Source organism: Copadichromis virginalis, linkage group LG2, assembly GCF_057382275.1.
Source record: "Copadichromis virginalis isolate Kocher_CV1m ecotype Utaka linkage group LG2, C_Virginalis_male_GT1.1, whole genome shotgun sequence".
Lineage (NCBI taxonomy): Eukaryota > Metazoa > Chordata > Actinopteri > Cichliformes > Cichlidae > Copadichromis > Copadichromis virginalis.
In genome coordinates this window covers 32094044-32116551 of record NC_140619.1, presented here as the reverse complement: position 1 = coordinate 32116551, position 22508 = coordinate 32094044, and the positions used below count along the sequence as shown (strand labels likewise).

Sequence of the window (22508 nt, the reverse complement as noted above, 5' to 3'; positions counted from 1 at the left end):
GACATTCCCTTTAACATCCTTCACATGTCAACATTACCAGGTACAACACATTTAAAAAAAATAAAAATAAAATAAAAAGGAAACCACGCTCCTCCACACTGAACACCTGAAAATTCACATCCTGGACGCAAACAAGCATCCCTTACTGTTGATTATTGTCATGATGTCAGTGCAGTTTGTACCATGTGCACTGAAGCAAGCAGATGGCAAAGTAGTTTTTATACTCTCCACTTCCCTCATCAACCATGTTTTTGACGTACTGTCAAGACATTCCTTAAATAAATAGCTCAAAGCCAAGAACGAGCTTACAATTATTGCTTTTGTTCCCAAATGTCCCTTATGTTCTCACTATAGCCACACTGTTGGTCCTTTACTCATTAGAGGTAAAAACACATAAAACACAACACAGAGAGAGAAGTTGAAGATGTTCACACTGGAGCAATGACACAATATTTAAAAACAAAAAACAAAAGCAGTGTATTTGTTGAAAGCATTTCTCTGCCAAGGCTGGAATTCCCTCCATACAATGTGTGAACAGAGCCCCTGGATCCAAGACTTCATCTGGACCCAAGTTACTTTCATATTTGCTCAGGAAAATAAAAATTATATTTCACCTTGTTTCAATCTGATGTGTACTTGCAAAATTATAATCTCCCCCAATTTCATGGAATCCTTACTTTTATAGTAACTTCATAGAAAACTTTGTAACTTCATTTAGTTTTTATGCAAATCCATGCATACCTTCAGTATCTTGCCAACAATCTAGCAATTGTTTGAAAGAAAAGAAAAAAAAAAGATGTAATAATAAAAGTGCATTAAAACAAGAATCAAGACATGTCATAGTTTTTGCACATATATTATTAGGGCAGCCAGCATGATTACAGAAACGGACGGTAAAGCATGATTACAGAAACGGACGGTAAAGCAGGATTAGAGAAAAGGACACATTAGCACCATCGGTTTGTTTACATGCTTCAGAGACAGCAGCTCAGAGCCTGCTTAAACTCTGAAATTGCAAAAGGGAGTTAAAAAGCTGCAGAGCAGAATCTTTTCTATGACAGATAGTCATTTTTGCACTGGGCATACACAAAGCTTTGCGAATGCACACTTTACAATCTGAAATTCATTTACAGCCAACTTATGGTACGTAAAAAAAAAAAGAAAAGAAAAAAGAACAGCCAGTAAAGTTAGTATCTGAATGCTTTGTTGTTCTTCAGGCTCTGTCTTTCAGTAGATTCAATCCAAAGCAAAACGATGCAAATATTAATAAAACGGGCCGAGCAGCAGTTTTGTTTTAAGTACATTTGAGATGATTTTTATGAATATTCAAAGAACTGTGTTTGACAGATGTGTAAGGTTTGGTTGCTGTTTCAGTGCTGGTCTATAGCTACATTTGCACTGCTGTGGAGGTGTGTGTTAATATAAAGTGAGAATCATGTGAGTGTGAAAAAAAAAAAAAAAAAACACAATTAATTTGAGCAAATCAGTAGCTGGGGAAATTATTAAAATGAACGTCTGCAAAGGAAAAACAGGCAATAGCACCAAAATGCAGACAAGCAGATTATTGGTGCGGTGAAAGTAAAGCCCCATATAATTATATAAGCACAGTCATTGATTAAGAGGAGATCTCACTAATATAAGATGCAAACTTTGGTGATCCTCAAAGAAAAAGACCATTTGTAGTTTTAAGAAAAATCAGCTTCTATCATTATTTCAGTACAGAGCCTAAAGAGCAAACAAATACTTCCTGTCAGGAATGTGGAAATAGCACTTTAACCACATGAAACAAGTTGAAGAGGTAATTCTCACTGGTAGTAAACTTATAAGAATGAGTTACTGTACAGACTTTAAGAAGACTGCGTCATGGCTTTATTCTTGACCCGCTGGGAGGAAACACTTCGACAGTGCAGGTAGACTGAGAGGGGGTGGATGAAGGCCAGCAGGCTGAGCAGTGTCAGACCAATGTTCACCTGGAAAAAAATGGAGAAAAAAATGATGAAGATGTGAGGAGAGAAAGGATGAGATAAGGAGCAAGGATAGATCATAAAAATGTATTTACATATAACGGATCCCCATCCAAGACTTTAACCAGAGCAAAGCAGGGATACTGCAGCAGCGAAAACACCGCAGACAGAGCCATGACCAGACCATACAGCTTCCCAAAGTGGCAGGATGGGAAACTAAACACACAGAGCGAGAAAGTAAGGAGGAAGGAGATCACACAAGAATTATTTAACCAGGACAGGCAGCAATAATGTGGAAATAATTACGTATTACAAGTATACTATATTTACATGCAGTCTAAGAGCATTTGTATACATTTACTTGTCAGCAGCTAACATTAAAGACCCTTTGATGCATTTAAAAATATGAAGCTGTGGTAGAGATGATGTCACTGAACAAACTTATAGACCATCCTGGTCCCCCTCTGTACAGACTGAGCACTTATTACTCATGCAGCAGCTTCCTACAATGCATTATTTGTTCTGCTGACTTCACTTTTGTTGATTAAGTATTTAATATATTTGGTTTTTTTAATACATTAATTTTTTAAATTTAGATTTATACTACTAACAAGGTATTTAAATGATGCTAAACTGGTACTAATGGGCCCAAAGTCTGCCAAGAAAATCCACCACCAGCCTGAACTGCTGATCCATGCTTTCATGTTGTTTACATCCAATTCTGACTTCAAGAGTTTAGACTCAATGTTTTTCCAGTCTTGTGTTCTTCTATTGTAAACTGCAGCCTCAGCTTCCTGTTCTTAGCTGACAGGAGAGGCCACTGCGTGGTCTTCTGCTGCTGCTGAGATGCTCTTCTGAGTACTTTGGCCGTGGCAAGAGGTTTGAGGTATTTGAATTACTTTTCTCCTCTTATGATCTAGATCTATTTACACACCTGGGGTTACTAATTGTGTGGATGCTTTAAGCATCCACACTATTGAGTTCCTCTTGGGACTTCCGTACACTTTTTGGCACTTAACTACTTCCGCAATTTTCAGCCGATTTTCACCGTTCAAATTTTAAACTATTCTGCTATTTCTGCTAATGTGTGCTATGTCTTTTGGTATTTTTCACTATTATACTTTTTAAAATATTAAGCTTAATTTGTCCCATTGAAATGAATGGGAAACTTCTGCAATTCTGCTAAAATTTGCTTGTTTCTGAAACTCAACTACTTCCTCATATTTTCACGTAGAACAAGCATTCAAACTTTAAAATGTTCACAAATTATTGGGCTATTCATGTGTGATTCAGCTTTTTCAAATCTTTTACCGTTTTACTTTTATGCCTCTTAAAGTTTTGAGTTGCACAATTGTGATTTTTCACAAAATACATGCGTTGTTATGGTTGCTATGCTCTTGGCTTCCAGTGTGCCACTGAAGCTTTTGCAGTCTTCTCTTCATGTCCGAACAACTGTTTGCTACTTGCTCAATTTTCACTCAACTTCCACAAATTATACATCAAAACGTAGGTATTTTCGCTGGCTTTCAGGAAATGTCACTATCATTGTTGTGGGATTTATAGAATTTTGGCAAATCTCCTCAGACCAACACAAACTCTCAAAACTCTGCATAGAAAGTCAATGGAGAGCTTGTTCAAAATCATCGCTGGATTTCTGTAATGAGAGGCATATTTGAATCGTCATATCTCCTTAACGAAGCGACTTTAAGACATGAGGCTTGTCCCGGTATATCTTCAGACACTCCTGACGCTCACAATTCAAGAATTTCTTTCTCACCTATTACCGTTCTGAAATGAGTTGGACTTGTTTGAGGGTAGGAAATTCGTCCGTCGCACAGATTTCTTCAGATTTCAAACTCTGGAAATGAACCACTTTTTTCTCTCGTCATAACTTTTTGTTGGATTTCCACAGAGACCTGAAAATTTCCATGACTGTTCACCAAAGCCTGCTGTCTCTTACGGTGAAAGAATGATATCAATGCTCCAAATAGATTTCGAGTTACAAAGCGTTGTTTGAGGGGAAGTCAAGGCAGTTTTTGCTTCACTCTACTCAGTTATGGTGCATTACAAGTCAGATATCTTTAATAATTCATATTTTAATGATAAATTGTTAACACTGGAAGATTCCCCCATCTCTTCTGAACAAAACGGTGTAAGAATGACCGCTCTAGCCCCTACGGTTAGGAAATTATGGTCATTTGTTTGAGGGGAGTCGTCACTATGAGAAATAGACTGCAATAATCCTGTGCCTCTCTGTGCTGCCTGTGTAAACAGATGCACCTGTTTTGGCGGGAAAACGTAAACAGCCACTCTGATTGGTGGATTCAAATTCAGCAGCTCCCAGGCTGACCTAGAAACTTACTTCTCTCTCCCTGTGTGTGTGTGTGTGTGTGTGTGTGTGTGTGTGTGTGAGAGAGAGAGAGAAAGGCTTTTAATGGGATGATCTCATTCTAAGATTCAAATTCAATATATTTAGACTGGTTGACTGAATTGGATCTTGTGTGTGTGTCTCTCTGTGCATGTGTGTTTCCTTCTGTGTACATATTTCTGATTGTGTGGCTGTTATATATTTTTTTTGCTGATTTTTTTCATTTAACAAGTATATTTGAGGGACTCTCAGCATGTTCAGCATTTTTTCAGCTGTCCATTTTGCTTTTCCAATTTTTCTGTTTAACTTATTACTATTGTGCTAAATCAAACTATTTCTGCTATTTTATAAGATTTGTGCTTAATATACTATTTCTGCTTTTAATAGGATTTGTGCTTAATATAGTATTTCTGCTTTTTATAGGATTTGTGCTTAATATACTATTTCTGCTTTTTATAGGATTTGTGCTTAATATAGTATTTCTGCTAAATGTAGTATTTATGCTTAATCATACTATTTCTATATATTTCTGCCAGGCAGCCAATCCTCTGTGCGAACTCAGACACATATCACATATCAGGGCCTGCACGGCTTCCCAGCCAGCCAATCATGTCTGAGGTCTTCCGTTTCCTCTCTCGTCATATCTCAGCGACGGTTGTACAAAGAGCAATGAAAATCGCAGTCAAAGTACACCAAAGTCCGCTGATTCACCCAGCACAAGAAATATGCCTCTAGTCCACCTAGTTTTTGAGTTACACAACGTTTTGTAACTCCAAAAAACTGCGTTTTTCGCCTCTCACCGCGATCTAATTCTGACTACTCATCACCCTGTTTTTCAAGACGGCTCCTCTCTTTCCCAGTGGCGCAGTTGGTAATGACACGGGTCTGCAAGCCAAAGATCGTGGGTTCGATTCCACCTTGGTCAACATGTTTTTTTCCCTACAAATTAATACACTGTCACAGACCAGTAATTCATATTCATCATTTATTACAATTCTGCAAACTGTTATGATTTTACCAGCTTTTCTAATATGGACCTCACATTCTTAACACTCCATGGCACAAATACTCTTCCCTTTAGGCTCTGTGTATGTGTGTGTGTATCAATATTTCTCCCATTTTAAAGTATTACTCCTCTATAATTGTATTTCTGTTAAATCAAAGTACTTTTACTACATCTTAGTACTTCTGCTCAATCATAGTATTTCTGCTAAATCATAGTATTTCTGCTACTTTTTGGTACTTGTGCTAAATACAGTATTTCTGCTAAATCATACTATTTCTACTATATTATATTTTTCTTTCTAAATATAGCATTTCTGCTATATAATTGTATTTATGCTATGTTATAATATTTGTGCTAAACCAGAGTATTTGTGCTGAAACATAGTATTTCTGCCAAATGATAGTATTTCTGTCAAATTATAGTATTTGTGCTAAAACATAGTATTAATTTAAAATTACAATATTCATAGTTCATCACAGTGTCTCTGGTAAATCACAATATTTCTGTTCTGCTATGCTATTGTATTTCTGCCAAGTATTATGTTTCCTCTAAGATATTGCAGTTCTGCTAAGTTATTCCATTTTAGCAAACTTCTTTTGCTTCTGCAAAGTTTTTACAATTTCTGCAACTTTTCAGCTTTTTCAGCTAGTTTTTGCAGACAGCTTCAGCTTAAAGCATCCACACTGCATTTTCGCAGGAAATGCAAATTTTTCTAGTTTTTATTAATTTTCACCCAGAGAACTGCAGCACAATGGATGTTTTCCCTTTCTTTGACCAACCTTTGTAAACCAGAGACGAGATTGCCAAAAAAAAAAAAAAAAAAAAAATCCCAGAAGTTTCCAAAATACAAACTAGCTATTTTGTAAGATTTCGCTTTTAGGCATTACTCTACTTACTAAAATAATTTATTTGAATTTGCTGTGTTTGACTTCATTTTAACTGCTGTAGCAAAAGCATATCCCAAATTTGGATGAATGAAATGCTTCATGTTATAAACACAGCTGTTATATACTGCCATCTAGTGATCTAAAGAGGAAATGCTGAGTAATGCTCTCCTCTAAACATTTTTAAAGACCAGTGTGTAAACCTGCCTGCCTCTATGCACATGTGTATATAGAGGTTGGCTTATTTAAAAAAAAAAAAAAAAAAAAAATTACATGCCTCATCAAAAATAATTCTGATAAGTTTCTCTTTTGTTATTGTTTTTTCACTGTTTTGATGGATGAGTCATCACTAAGATATGTGTTTTATGTGTTATCTTTTTTAAACCACAGATTTCTTATCTTTTGTGTTTCATTAAATATCAGAAATATTTCGTGGAGTTACAGTTGTGTTGAAAGAGTGCTGTGAAATGTAAACTATTCATTGATTAGCGTGCATGTTTGATACTCACGCCACACTGATGAAGGCCGCGTTGCCGCCATAGAGGAAGGAGCGGTTGAGCACCTGCAGGATGAAGGTGAGGTACTGAAGAGGCAGGTATGGGGTGGAGGCACAAATGGAAAACAACAGGCACTGCAGGGCCGTCAGGAAGAGAGAAAGCACCGTCGCCCGCAGGTCCACTTCCTGCTCGCTCTCCCCTACAAACACAATGACTGAAGTGTGCATGTCGCTCTTTATGAATCTGCAGCCAGCCTGAGGGTCTCTCTTCAGATGAGACTGAAGATTAAAGTGGACAAATCTTTATATACTGTATGCAAGTTTCCTTTCTTCTCCCCTATCATTAGTCTGAAATAAAGTAAAACTTAAACAAAACTTCAAACAAGGTATAAAAAGACTAGTTTAAATAGCATGCACAAAAACTAAACCATGACAGCATCTCATGTAAACCCATCACTGAATGAATTCATGAAAATTATTCAATCCACACAGGGATGGGAGGTGTTGTCTTTTATTCTACATCAGTATTAGAGTCATGGTGTTACCTTCAGCTCGTGGTTTGCCCTTGTGTCTGTCCATAATGAGGCCGTTCCAGGGAGCACACAGCACGCCACATAGCTGGGTGATCGCAAAGGCATTGGTGTACTGACTCACTGCAGGGACACAAACAAAATGGATAAAAGGCAGAGTCCACCAAAATATGAGACATGATGGTTCAAAAGGCATCAAAAACATGGTTTTAGTTTGTAAATCACTGCACTTACTGTGTAAGATAAGCCAGTTTATTAATGAAGCAGAATTTAGACACTGATGCATTTTCAAAGTACCTAACGCATGTTGATTTAGTAAAATTACATTCAAGTGCTTAGAGCTGAGACTGAGTGATGTGGTGTTTGTGCGATTACCCAGTGAGGACTCTCCAGCTGTGAGCCTCTGCAGCATGGGGTTTAGGGTGCCAATGAACAGGTAATGCCTGAGCTGCATCACTGACAGCCAAAGCAGATGCCACATGAAGAACCTGGACAGCAAACAGTCACGGAAACTCTTCTCTGAGAGAGACGGGAGATCACAGAGATGAGGAAAGAAGGCAAAGAGATAGGTAAAAATCACAGTGGATAAGTGCACTGTGTATGATTGGTTCATTCTTTTTCTTTCCAAGTTGGGCACAGACCTTGCTTTGCAGATGCATCCTTGTTGAGCGGCACTTCCTCTACCCTCTGTGCATCTCCGTTTTCCGCCACCTCACCAATACGATTGTCCGATTTACCACAGGTTATCCTGAGGTCAAAGTCACAGCGGGGTTAACGGCACACAGAATGGACCGAGCGAGTTGTTTTACATTTACTTTATGAATTGAGTTTATTGGAATTTTAAATTATGCAGGATGTTTGCATGGAGATGTGGGGGGGGGGGAGGTAAAAGTTGAGCATTCAAAGCTTTTTCTTATTACAAACCTCATTCAGCCACTAACACAAATACACACAAGTCAGTTTTCCTATCTCTAAGTCCTTTAACATAGCATTCACTCTCAGACACATGCATCAATTTGGGGTTCAGTATATTTCTCAAGGATACTTTGGAAGTTTGGTGGTTTGATTCCTGGCACCTCTAGTCTGCATGTCAATAAGCAGACAAACGTTTCTACCTTTTGAGCTACAGGTGAGGAAAATTATGCACAATTATAAAATTTCTGCTCTTATGATCAGTTTTAGACTTTGTGTTTATATTGGCGGGGACTCTAGTGCATTTAAAAAAAAAAAAAGAAAAAAAAAAGGCTGTCCTCATACTGAGGTTTAACTGTTCTGTTGATTTTAATACAACTGATGTCCTCATCATTGGGCCTTTGTCATCATTGGCTGTAAAGAGCTCTCTTACTCAGCTTACTGAGTAAGAGCTTTCTCAGTAAGCACTGGATGCATGTTTGATCTGTTTCCTATGAAAACAGGAACTCTCTATGAGGAAACTATTCTGATTCCTCTTTTTGATTTAGCTATGGCACTCTCCTTTAGCACTAACTCTGCCCTCCTTGTCCACTCCAGGTTTTGTTCATTGGCAGCAACACAAACACAAGACAAACTAATCAAAGTAAAATTAAACTCATGCATGATCATTTCATGCATCTTCACTGCAGTTTTTATTTTAGCAACCACGCTGCAAGGTACATTTGGCACTTTCCAAACACATTAGTGCTATTGTAAATGTGAACTGACTGGTCCTTGCATAAAGCTCAAGCAGAAATGCACTACATAACATTTCTGATTCACCCAGTCACACTTTTTCTGCATCCAGGTGCTTTCTATCCAGCATTCCCACTGATTAAAACTGCGCATCCCTCCTCTCCTTATGGTCCTTTGTCATTTTAGAAAAATGACACTTTGTACTTTAAGTGCAGACTCGTCTGAGACGTCTGCCGTGGATTCATACCCGTATGTGTAGTTATCCGGCAGCGGGTATGGAATCAATTTCCGAGGCAGCAAGAAGAAAGTCCTGAGCAGGTGAACGACGCTGCAGGCGGACAGAAACAGGAAGGAGGAGCGAAGAGCGATGCCACGTTCATGCAACAGCTGCAGGAGAAGAAGAGATGTAGTGGTGATCATTGCTACACGAGACAGCATCAATATATCCTGCTGATTCTTTTGTGTGTAAATGTTTCTCACCTTGATGACGAGGAAGAGTGCCGAGGAAGAATCAAAGGCCCCGTTATAAAGAGTGATGATGGTGGAGCGACGTGAGCCAAACAGGTTTCCTACCTTTAGGAAAATTGAATTAAATGTTATTGTGGGGGCTCTTTAAAATTCTTAGTTGATATTGGTCCCCTCTGCATTCATCTTTCTGTTGTCTATTGTAAGTTTCTGGACAAAAAACACACATTGGGCATACCTAAAGTTTTTGCTATCACTGATAGATACAACCGAAGGCGATTACGTCTCTTGTACTGAGAGTTCCTGTGAACAGCGACCAAATGCAAATTCAATATTTGTACCAAGTTTATCTATTTTCCCCACGAAGGGAGGGGAGAATAGATAAACTTGGTTCAGTTTTTCAGTTAGGAGTCAAGTGTGCACAGCTGAAGATTATTTTTAAGTTCTGTGCTATGGTAGATAACAGCTCGAGCCGACGTAATTTTAGTGAAAATCGTGTCAAAGTCAAACCAAATGTGAAAAATGCAGCTGCCTTACAGCAGTGAGCTACAGCATGAACACCGATCCATCTCCTGAACCTTGAGACAGCTTAATGTTTGTCAGTTAGGTTTGGAGCTGAAAGTCTGCACTTCAAATGACACCCAAGTTGTTTGATTTAAAAATCCAGTGTACAGAGGCAAAACTACAAAACCTGTCACTGTCCAAACACTTGGCTGTAGGTCTTGCTCGAGGGGGAATGTAGAATGTGGTTCAAATTCATAAATCATCGTGGCCTCCCCAAGAGGGATTTGTGCAAAAAAAAAAAAAAAAAAGTGTGGTGAAGATGGTTTCTGTGTTTTGGCTTTGTTGCAGTTTGCTGATAGCCTGAGGAAAGAGTGGAACGTCTTACATTCACAGAACACAGATCACAAAAGGTCACACAGTCGAACCTCTTTCTTCACACAGTGCTTTACTGACAAAGTGGGCCATAGATGAGTCAGTTAGCAAGTTATAATCATGTGTCTTTCCAGCTCTTTCTGGTGATCTACACACAGAGCTCACAAGCAAAAGCGCATTTCAGAAGTCGAGAGGTTTAAAGGTTTAAAATGTGACAGGTCTAAAAAGGTTTTACTTTCCCAAACAGGAAAATGATCAAACCGACATTCTAGAAAAATATATAAGAGTTTTTTTTACAGAAATAGTCAAATGTATAATAAAATTTATTAAAACTGCCTGATGTCGCAGCAGTAATCTTAAACTGATCCAGTACCTGCATGTTGGTCATCAGAAATAAGATGCCACCCACAGCCAGGAGGGAGAGAGCTGGGAAGAGCAGGATGGCCAGAGCTAAAAAGGAGAAAGAAAAAACAAAAAACATAACAGCTGTAGCATTTGTGTTCATGTTGATATTTATTTACTCTGATCTTTATTTGAGAACTCTCACCTGAAGTAGAAAAGGCCACCATCACTGTACCTATGGTGTAAAGAAATCTGCAATTGAAAAGTATCATTTGTTATTTGTGCCACACAATTTGCTAAAACAATTTGATGAATTCTTGATCATTAGTGTCCTAATAACTGTGCAGCACTTTGGCAAACTGGTTGTTTTGAGATGCGTTACATTAACACACCATCACTCACAACCAAGTAAATGTGCTTCTGGTGCCGTTTGGAGAGCTTTAATTTCCTTTTCTTGGCCTAAGCATCCTCATCTGCACTAGGTGCCTCTTCTACAACTACTAGCATTCCTTGGCTATTTATTTTCACCCCACCCTGTATAACTGGAAACATATGAATCTGTTCAGTGCCAGTCTGTTATTGTGGATTTAGATATTTGGGGCAGAACCCTGCAGAGGTATGTCTGGTGTTCCATTACATGATTAACTTTGAGGAGGGATGACAGCTTAGTGTTGGATTCTGAGCATCTGGAGGAGAAAAGAAAACATTACTCTGTGATTAACCGTCTTTCCATTTTCTTGCCTTCCCTGCTAAATCTGACATTTGATTGAACTTTAGACGGCATCTCTGGCAGCAGAAGAAAATATTTCCCCTTACTCTACTTTCAAAACAATCTTTGGCTATCGCACATTAATGTGAGTTTTTGTTAGAAATCACGAGGAAACTCAAAGATCAGACAGAGATAGAAAAATAATGCTCATTTCGATTTAGGTCATGGGGTCAAATTCAGATATTAATATTTGTGACACTAGTCGCCTAATTTGGACTGTTTTATTTACGTCCCTAACTTGTGAGAAGCTGAAATACTGTGGTTCCTCAAGCCTCCAAATCTGCTGTCAGATCAGATATCCAAGTATTTCAGGAAAGTCATGCATCCATCATTCTGTGGTAATCCGAGTTATGTGCCTGAAATTCCACATTTGCCGCTCAATAATTCCTGATATCTTCCCTAAAAGAAAATTCTCAAGTAGTTTTCTAGATGATGGAATTTAAAAGTGGACTCTCAAAAACAGATGCTATAAAAACATCTAACCACCAACTTTAACTCTTGAAATTCAACATGACAGTAAGGACCAGAAGTTTTGCAAAAGTCCTATTACAGAGTGGATCCTTCCTCTGGAATTGTCAGGAAAATCTGGGATAACATTTTAGTCAAAATATGCCTGTTTATCTAAAAAACAGACGATCTTTGCAGTTAGGAGGGGTTTTTTTGGTGGGTTTTTTTAAGTCCATTTTATTTGTGGGCAGGATATATTAGAATTACCTGCAGAATTTCAATAAACCATCACATCTCGAGGAAAAACTAATTAAAAGTTGCACTGTGCAGTTGTTGCTCAAAAGTTATGACATCTTATTGGTGCTCTTTAATAGTTTACCACTTCATTTCTCTTAACATGATTGTTGGGCTTTTAGTGCCACATAAGAGTACATTTTTCATATGAATGTTCTTGATTAGAATTATTCATTGACTATTTAAGGTGCTGGACTTACATTCCGTAGAGCCGAGTCACTGTAGTACCAAACCGATCAAAAAGGAAACCATTCGGCAGCGTCAGAAAGTTGTTCATAAAAGACGCAATGGTAAAAATAAGCGAGAACTGTTCATCCTGTCCGGCGCAATCTGCAGAAACAAAAGTTAGAAAAGACAGAAGGAACAGGTGATTGATTAATTTCCATCCTTCAGCCATTTTCAAGCTTATTGTTGCTCAAAGTTGTGAAGGTAAGAACATCACACTGACCTAAAACGAGTGTTCCATTGACTCCTGTGCCGTTGACACACAGAGAGCTGAAGTAGCCTTCTTCCTTGAGGACAAACACAAGAGAAGCCCAACCAAACACGGCTCCAGCGAAACACAGGCACTCCACCAGACCTGTGGTGAAGGTGAGGCAGCGCTGCACCGATAAACCGCTCCCAGACCCTGGCATGGTCGCACAGGCTCAGCTCACACTCACAAGTACGTCACAAACTTGTACACAGTCAGAGGGGGCTTCACTCACAGCACCTGCTAAAAGAACCAAACCAAAATACTGCATTTTATTCTTATGTTTAAAGAAAAATAAGAATGATGTGACCATATAACAGCAGTCATTTATTTTGTCTAGCAGTCGTGGTTTGTTTCCATTTCAGGCCTGTTGCTGCATGCCAAGCTCTTCCTTAACCCACCTTCCCTGTTTCTCCATCCCTTCCAAATTGAAAGGGAAAGACTACAAGAAATCTACTACAAGAAAATGAAAAAACCCAAAACAGAACGCCTTAAATCAAAACCTTTTCAGCTGCGCAAGAGCTGTAACTGAAAACATCTGGACATAAAATGCCCTGCTCAAGTTTAGGTCACACCTCCAGAGACACATATTGCATGAATTCATAGGTTACACAAAAGTTATTCTTACTAAGATTAACCTCGTGTTGCCACAAAGAGGAAGTATTCCACATAAAACGCTCTGCTGTTCAGTTACAATGATTTCCAGTTCATTACCGTCTTGTACTCACAGTTCAGCCTCCAAGCGTCTCTACAAATGCTCTTAAACCACAAGCTTGAGCCTCTCGCGCTTGCTTTATATAGAACAGTTCTTCCTTCCTCTTCCTCATCAGTTCCCTCCCTCCGGTTTTTTCTCCTCTCTGCTCTATAGGAGAGAAAATATTCTTCGCGGTGCTAGTGGCTAAAGAAAACAAACACTTGCGCACGTATAGCCGGCCAGATAGCAGAGCCACATACACTGTGGGAGAAAGGACAGATGTGGATGCTGGGAGGCTAAGACAGTTTAGCCAAAAGATCATGTGACTCAGACAGGGGAGGGGGAAAAAAAACAAAAAAAAACGTGAGTGCCGTGTGGAACCCTCTTTGTCACAGCTGGTGCACGTGGAAAAAAAAGGATGTGTGATAGGTTTTCTCTCCTTGACAGGCTGTAAAAAAGATGCTGCAGTAACTCATGACTCTCCACGGTGCTCCAGGCTGATGAGAAAATGCATAATTAGCCCCTCACTAAAATTAAAAGGAGAGGGTTAGAATAAGGCTTCTACATAAGGGATTAACTTTGCATGCAACTCCCCCCCCCACAAAAAACATCATCCAACAAGAACGCAAAGTCAAGTGGTGACACTGAGGGGGAAGAGAAAAAAAAAAAAAAAAAAAAAGCACAGATAGTCAGAACAGAAAGATTTCACTACTCTAATAACTTGTTACAATGGAGTGAAATGAGTCAAGAGTAAAGTGCCTGCAGTGTTTGATTCTGTCTTACTCATTAAACGAAGAGTCAAAGAAAGCTGCACACCACACTGAAAAATTCCAGGCCAAAAGCCTCTGCTATGTTCGTAGATGGCCCTCAGTTTGAATTCAGGGTACAGACACCTCTACTTTTAAGATTAGGCTTAAAAAGTTCATTTTCCCCACTGAAAAGGAACTTTCCCACTCACTCAGAGATGAATTCCCAGTCATTCATCTCTGGCTCTCTTCCACAGCCTGTCTTTTATCCAGTCTTCCTCCCTTACACCCAACTGGTCGCGGCAGATGACTTCCCCTCCACTAGCCTGATTCTGCTGGAGGTTTCTTCCTGTTAAGAGGGAGTTTTTCCTTCCTACTGTCACCAAGTGCATCCTCGTTGGGTCATCCGATTATTGAGGTTTTCTCTGTAGTTTTGTAGAAACTACTGTTCTTCTATATAAATAAAATAGAAGTTGATACTAGTGACAGATGGAAGGCTATTGGCAGACTTAAAAACCCATCTTCAGCTTGTCTAGTTTCTAAAGATTGCACACCACGTAGAAATATTCCAGGGTTTTGGCTAATAGCACTTTGGAAACATCCTGTTAGGTCAAAATACTATTTTTTTCTATCAACCTGTTCTCTTTGGCACTTTTTATAGATTATAAAGATAGTAACACAATGTATTTCAGTTTCTAACAGCCAGTTCCAAAAACAAAGTGCTTAAAGCTACAATTTAAAGCTGGTTCATGCCAAGTTGTCCGTTATGTGTAAGCAACACTGCTTCATCCCTTGAGAAACCATAAATATTACAAACTTGCTTATTTAGTATCCCTTGCTCGGATTTGATTTTCCCCTTTTAGGAAGACAACATGGGAAAAACCTGTAAAACTTGCCTGACCCACTCACTCACCTGAATAAGACGTGCCCAGTCCTGTAAAGCAGCGTTCCCCAATCCCTGGACCACGTGAAACGTTCGGTACCGGGCCGCGAGAGTTGAGGCTCGAGTGTGAAATGTATGGTTTTCAGGGTTTTTGTCGGTTTTCAGCGTTATTTTGTCATTAACTCTGTTTTCCTGGGTCTTTTCACGTGTGTTATGAATAAATCTTTTTTTCGGTACCGGTACTAGTTTTATTTTGTTGTATTTATCCGCGACACTTTAAAGGCCAGTCCGTGAAAATATTGTCGGGCATAAACGGTTCCGTGGCGCAAAAAAGGTTGGGGACCGCTGCTGTAAAGGGCTATTCAAAGATTCTGACCAAGTTCAGGTTTGTTGGAGTTCTTTCTGTCTCACATAATTCTGTTCATTACATCCAAATATTCCACAGTGCTCGATTCCTCAGTGTGAACTCTGGCACAACGCATATGCGAGTGGACCACATTGCACGGTCAAAAAGTAAGTGTCACGCTCCTTTCAAATCAGAAGTGCTTTCGTCCAACAGTGTGCCATTTTGCAGATATTCCGGCTTACTGCAAAAGGCAGTCATAAAACACCAGAAAACACACATTACACACCCCAGTTTTTGTACAGTATCCTTAGTATCAGGGGAGCAGTGGTTACCACCATTGCCTCACAGCAAGACAGTTCTGGATTTCGATCCAGCTGCTGCTCGTTAGCTTTTTTTTTTTTTTTTTTTAAATTATATTGCTGGTAGTTCTAAATTGGTAAATGAGCCTTAGCCCTGTGATTAGAGCGGTGTACCCCGACTCTTGCCCTGTGCTAGAGATATGTTCCATTCACCGTGCAACCCTGAATTAGACAAGCTGAACATAATGGCTCGATTGATATCCTTCACCTATTAAATAATTCATCTTCTACAGTGAAGGTGAACCTTCAAAATATGTGGTTGGTTTCTAACACATGAGACAAAATTCCATATTAAAGCTTCAAGGATAGGCCTTTGTTTTTAGCATCCAAATATTCTTTAGGTCCCTCTATCAAAAATGTTTGCATGATCAAAGTTCAAAAAACACACCACTGGAACAAGTTCAGTAACATCCATTCATTCTCTGCACTCACCTAAATCCCTCATACAGGTTTGAGGTTTCACAGCCTTGTTACGACTTTAAAGCTAATGTGCAGTTATAAGAGATAACTAGCTTACCTGATTATTTTGATTCAACCATTTTTCGACACAATGAGTTTTATAGAAATTGCACTAATCACTCTTTCTCTGTTGCTGGCATTAAACGTCGACTGCTCCAGGTCTTCATGGCTACTCAAAGCAGGTGGCTGAGTTGTTTGAAATACAGAGGCTAATGGACCAAACCATTTGTTGTGATACCTGTGGGGTTCATGGATTTTCTTTGTGGTGAGTTTAGTTGTTATCCCTGTGATTTTTCCCCTTTGCATCCATAATGGTTTGCTCCACTACTCTAGGTTCATGGTGCTCTCGTGTGTTTTAGCTCTCTTTGTTAAAGTGAGGTTTTGTAAGCAGTAATTTATGAGCAGTGTTTATTTAGTTCGCCCTATTTATTTGCTAAATTTATATGTCTTGCATTAAATATTATTTTTAATGCTTTTATTTAATTTTGATTGAAATGAAACCCACTTTTTCAACAGCACAGCTTTGCCTGCTTGGTCCCCTACAGTCACTGAGACAGCCTGCACTCAGACTCCAGAGATTATTGATTATAACCAGATGGTGATTGATTTTCTGTCAGTTTTCTTTAGTTTGAGGTTGTTGGGAAGGATGGAAAATGGCGACAGTGACATTACAACAAACAAATAAAGTAATTTAATTTCACCAACATGTGATTTGTTTGTATTTGCATTTTTGGGTGTGGGATGCCAGGATGTCACTGTTGCTAAAGCAAACGAGAAAACGCAGCACATATTGTTGTGTGATCTATGTCAGTTACAAAACAAACTGTTTAAAGTCATTCTTATTACCTTATTGTTTTTGTATCAATGGGTTTCTGCTGCTACAACAAGTTAAAGAGGGTGTTATGAGAGGGCAGAGATGTAAATGGAAGTATTACTATAAAAACACATATATATCATCATCACTACTCATCACAAGACACAGCTCACACACTCATGGCTTGACACGCAACAAGCTTGAGCACACTTCCTGAAACCAAAGCTTTCTATGTGCATGCAAGTGGAGCTATAGCCTCACTGGAAAGATGACCAAAGGTCTTAAAGCACATGAACTCTTTCTGGTCACAGTCCAGAGTCACTGTTTAATGTCCCGGTAGTCAAAGTGGACTCCAACTCTAATGGTGACCCTAGGTGACATGATACGGAGGAAGCGAGTGTAACAAGTAAAGAATGATGTGCCAGCGTACATTTTATTCGCTCGAAGGATGATGATGCAGAACGAGAACAAGGGCACATTTCCGTTGACTTTCACATTTCTCTTCTGCCGCTGTGGCTCAAACCTCACCAATGAGAGACAGATCAAGTTTCTACCTCTACCTCACAAATGATTAAGGGAGTACAAACACCACAGTTACCATTGTTTGGCATGAATCCCAGTCATATCCATGACACACAAACTAAATGTATTTGGTGCGTACCTTTTCTCCTAGGCCCTCCATTATATGCTGGCTCACTGCAACCACAATTCAAAGCAAGTGACAGCTGGTATGCTGTGTCCAGTGTCCAGCCTTTTATTGACCCATCCCAGCATTTTGAGACATGCTACATGAGCTAATATAGTGCTGTGCAAAGTTCTTGAGCCAACGCTCATTTCTTTATAATTTAAGCCAGAATGTCTCGTAATTGTTTAAATTAGTCTTGAATAATAGTTTCCAAGGCTTTCTGGACGTTCTTCTTTGAACATTTGCTGCTTTTTCGCTCATTTTCAGTCCAGTCTAGTCCATGAAATCTTTGTTAAGCCACTTAATACTGACCTATGAGTCAACTAGGGCCTATATAAAAATGCACCTAACTCAAGTGATGAAACATCGTTGCAACTACACATAACAGACCTTTTAGTAAAGAACCAATTTTAAATGAGATATTAAGGCACTTTGTTACAAGCAGCCTGATGCAAAACAGATATTTTGTTCCCATTCCTTTAGTCAAATCTATGAGGAATGCCAAAGGGAACACAGTTTGATGCGCATAAAATAGTAATCAGAAATGGTCTCAGTGGAGGAGCAGCTGTCACAGAGCCATTTTTAAAAAAAGGGAAATGTCGAAAAAAGGATGAGGTATGCCAAATTACACAAGAACTGGACTGAAAATCAGCAAAAGGTCTTGAGGAGTGATGAAATTTTATTATTTAGTTATGGATGGGTCTAAGTTCACCCAGTAAAGTCACTGTGGCCCTTCAGCTGAAGTCTACTGATACGCATTAACACTAAGTTACAATAATTAATACAATTTGGTAATGAAAAACGTAAACATCCATATTGCTGACAAAAGTGAGCTCAGTTATAATTATTCAGTTAAAAGTAGTTTAGTGCTTCTGCAGCAGTCGTGGTAACTAGCATGGCTGAGGATGACACTGGGCGGGCTGGCCTATGCAGGTAAACTGCGCTCTTCTTAAAAACAGCCAGAGTTCACAGGACAGTATAACAGGCTGACACTCGATTGGCAATAAAAATATTAATTAGCATCAAAAAATACACATAGTAATCTTAACCTTAAAAAGTTCTCTTAAAGAACTAAACCCACATCAACATGCAATGAGCACTGATTCGACCAGTGCTGCTTACAGCCTTTGGCCTGCCCACTGTTATTTTCTCAAGACCCAAAAACATGGTTGACCTGAGGCAGATTTTGGAGGTTTTTTTGAGTTTTAAAGATGAGAAGCTCCTCTCTCCAGAGTGACTGGAAGAGTTAAGAGTCGACTGACTGCCAGCTAAGTTAATGTTAACTGGCAAAGTAAACAAAAGAAACAATGTTGTGCGACCAGAAGTTATGTTATTCAAGTGTCACTCCCCAAAAGTTAAGGCAGCAGCATTTAATTATTTTGCATTATATTTATTCATTATTATCTGCTCCACTCACCACTGTCTGCTCTAGCGTTTTTCTCCTCTTCCTCTTTTTCACTCACAGAACTTTAAATCCTCAAATTTTTCACTCATTGGTTTTTGTTGTTGTCTTTTGGTTTGTTTAAACAGGATCATGCACATCGCAAAACGTGAGTGACTGGAGTCAGGTGGGGGCCTCATAGGGAGTCAAGGTCTCTCCTACTGTCACTGCAAACTTTGACCACCACCCACCAATCAACAACTTTACAGGTATTGATGAATGGATTTTCTTACAGTTTTTGTTGTAAGCTAGGCTACAACAAAGCTAGATTTTCATCTGAGTCTGCAAAAAAAAAAAAGACCGGGATGCATTTCACTATAAGATCAGATCACCAAAGAGGACTTTGGTAATAATGTGCTTCATAAAAGTGATGCTGGAGCTTTTTGGGTGTATCTGGAAGCTTAGAAATTTGTCTGATTATGAATCGAACCAGGTGCAGGTGTCATTATGGTTGCCTTTAGGGTTATGGGCTTTAGAAAAAGTAAATGAGTGTTCTGATATGAAAACACATGCATCTATATGATTATTCATGTGATTGGACATAAACATACATACATGCATAAATCAGTATTTTAGTGCGAGTCTTCTGCAGAAAATGACTGTGATCAATCCTCAGAAGTGATGGAAATCTGTGTGTGTGTGCTGTATTGCATAACGGGCAGTCAGACACACTCTTCATTCGTGCCAGTCTGATAAGTGCCAACATCAGCAAACCGTTGGACAGGAAATTGTCACATGTCATCGAATTTATATTTCTTTAAAATTCGATCCCCAAATAGAGAAACCACGGGACATCACACTCACTACTTCCTCTTTCTGAAAACGTTTAGGTAAAAGAAAAAGTTAGTGCCACATGTGACTTATGAGATTAGCTGGTGACAAAAATTCTAAACATAGGATTTTGTCACAAGATTTACAGTTTTATTCTTTAACTTATGTGTACTGTTCAAAAATGCTGGCGAGTTTTGGCTTGCACAGTGCGCGGCTGTCAGGTTGGATGAGGAAGCTCCTCAACTGAACAGGTGTGACGTTTGTTTGTGACTTCTGAAACCTGAAGTTTGGCATTTTGCCTGCCACCAGGATGTTTTTAAGAGCCATCAGTCACGAGTTAGGGGGTGGATCTGACTGTTGATGTGGCGGCAACTTCTCAATAACAAGTGAGCTCGAACCTAAAACAAAATGATGATCATGTTGTAGTAAATAAGACTTAAAACTATCAACTGAAGCCATAACCAATCAGGAAAGTATCTACTGAGTTCGTAAATCAAGTGAGCAGCAGGGTAATGTTGTCATAGACTCCTGCACAGTTGAAACAGCTTCACTTTTTCACACCAAGAGACCAAATCTTTGTTATTGCATACGAAGGGAGTCAAAATTGAAGTGAATGAGAGTACCTATGACTGAATGTGAAGGTTCACTGGTATGAATGAATCAATGACCATGTGACCTTTGGCAAACGGACAAACACAGACCTAGTTAATGTTTAAAAGTTAAAGAACAGGCGTTTTTAACTCTTTCCCCCGTAAAGATGACATCTGACAACTTTCCCCGCCCACCCTTAATGATGAATTTTCACACTTCAGTATAAATCACTAAAGATGAAAGATTTGAGTTTCTCTCTAAATAACAATCTGTTTACTGACAACAAAGCATTCATATATGCATAATTAATGATAATCATTTTTCGTTTAACTCGGTGGACATATCTGAACACCAAGAAAACCCTTCCACACACATGATCGATGATGTAGTTGATGCATAAAAATGCAGTTACTTGAAGTTTATAGGACGGTAAAGAATCTTCTAATTTCATTTTTTAAAATTCCTTTTAAGACCACAACCACATTCTTCAGATAAACGTTCAAAAATAAAGAGAGGGAGCTGTGGATTTTGTCCCAATCAATAATACTGATATAGACTTGGACACAGATATCTTGGCCTTCTATCTTAAAAGCCAGAACGATAACAGCAGGAAGAGCAAAGTAGCAATAGTCGCCCTTTTTGTTTGTGACAACAGGAAATGGGTGTTGTTTTAAGACAGACTTGCAAAATTAGGAAACTATTCTTTAAGCACACATACATTCACACACCGTCACTTTATTAGTTACACTATGCTAGTACCTTTTGCCTACAGAACTACCTTAATTCTTTGTGGTACAAGGTGCTGGAATCCCTGCTCAGCGATTTTGGTTCATATTTACATCACAGCATCACACAGTGGCAGCAGAATTGTCTGCTGCACATCCATGATGCACTCCTACATTGAACCACATCTGAAAAATGCTCTTTTGGATAAGATTTGGTGGCTTTATAGGCCATTTGAGTACAGTGAATTTCTTAAATGGTGAGTTATCCTGCTGGATCCCTTTATGACCACAGTGTACCCATCTTCTGATGGGAACACTATGGTCGTAGAGGGATGGACATGGTCAGCAATAGCGTCCAGGTGTTTAAACAATGCTTACTTGGTAGTCCAAATGTTGCAGCAGAAATCGATAGTCATCAGACCAGGCAATGTTTTTCCAATCTACTATAAGTACCATTCAGTTTTGTTGAGCTTCAGTTTTCGGTTCTTAGGTAAAAGGAGTGGTACCTGTTGTGATCTTCTGCTCCTGCTTCAAGGTTCTGCATAACTTGCTTTATAACCACTGTTTATTTGCATTACTGTTACCCTCCAATCACATCACATCAGAATGACCGTTCACCTCTGACATCAACAAAGTGCTAATGGTTTGTTTGTGCTCTGGCACAAGCAACCACGCAACCTCCAAAGGCACTTACATCACATGAGTCTGACCACATCTTTAGATTAGGTCAACTTTAAAAGTCGTTACATTTAAAACAATGAGTGTAGTTGCATGTGATTCTACTAATCAGCTCTTACTCTTTTTATTTGCTGTATGCGCTTAAAAAACACAAGAGGCGTCAGTGTGTTTTTTTTTAAGCTGTAATCTTGCTTGGTGCAGTGTCTGCACAGCCAGACCCGTATGATGTTGATGCTCTGTTTGTGTGCACACACAAAACTGCAGGCAGGCCTGCCCTCATTAGAAAACAGCTTCGAGTCTATTTTTAGTCGGCAGCTTTGTCTGAAGTCTTTGTAAGAGGATGTACACTTACGTGATATTGTGATCTCCTGCAGCGATCCCATTGTCCATTAAATCCACACATTGTTAGTCCTGTAACATGAAAGCAGCCTGGAGAAAGGACTCGGGAGGCTTCTGCGCTCTCACACACCCTCTTAGTATATGAGTACTAGCTGGTTTGCTGCTCCCAGCTCTGGTCTTTGCTCAGGTTTAATCCTCTACAAAAATCAATTTCTTAAAAAGAATCAAATATTTTAATTAGAATAACTTTAAATACTCATTAAAACTTGCATTTGCTCGTCTTCACTAAATTCGACTCCTTGTACTATTCATCTGTCTCATGATGAACTAATAGCTATGTGTTTGATATACGCTAGCTCGTGAAGTGTGCCTACGGTCCTTTTGCGCCACCGTGTGACCATAGGAAAAAAATGCGCT

General features: G+C 39.1%; 1 protein-coding gene across 1 annotated transcript; it reads right to left on the bottom strand.

The window, feature by feature from the left end:
- Window positions 1-903: 903 nt before the first annotated feature.
- slc43a3b (solute carrier family 43 member 3b) lies at window positions 904-21612 on the bottom strand. The gene is made up of 13 exons (XM_085430261.1): window positions 21453-21612; window positions 12537-12803; window positions 12289-12418; window positions 10784-10830; window positions 10610-10686; window positions 9376-9468; window positions 9143-9282; window positions 7890-7996; window positions 7624-7767; window positions 7264-7371; window positions 6732-6918; window positions 2060-2180; window positions 904-1970 (listed from the first exon to the last, which is right to left on the bottom strand). Exons 2-13 carry the CDS (start codon window positions 12721-12723, stop codon window positions 1848-1850), a joined length of 1464 nt encoding a protein of 487 aa, XP_085286387.1. The 5' UTR covers window positions 12724-12803; window positions 21453-21612; the 3' UTR covers window positions 904-1847.
- Between the last annotated feature and the right edge of the window lie 896 nt (window positions 21613-22508).

What these genes read in the sequence shown, in the direction of transcription:
- slc43a3b (XM_085430261.1), bottom strand. Translation starts at nt 12,723, where the DNA reads ATGCCAGGGTCTGGGAGCGGTTTATCGGTGCAGCGCTGCCTCACCTTC. An exon ending in GGTGGCCTTTTCTACTTCAG is followed by an intron (nt 10,687 to 10,783) that starts GTGAGAGTTCTC and finishes TCTCCTTTTTAG; the next exon opens with CTCTGGCCATCCTGCTCTTC. An exon ending in TTCTGATGACCAACATGCAG is followed by an intron (nt 9,469 to 10,609) that starts GTACTGGATCAG and finishes ATTTTCCTAAAG; the next exon opens with GTAGGAAACCTGTTTGGCTC.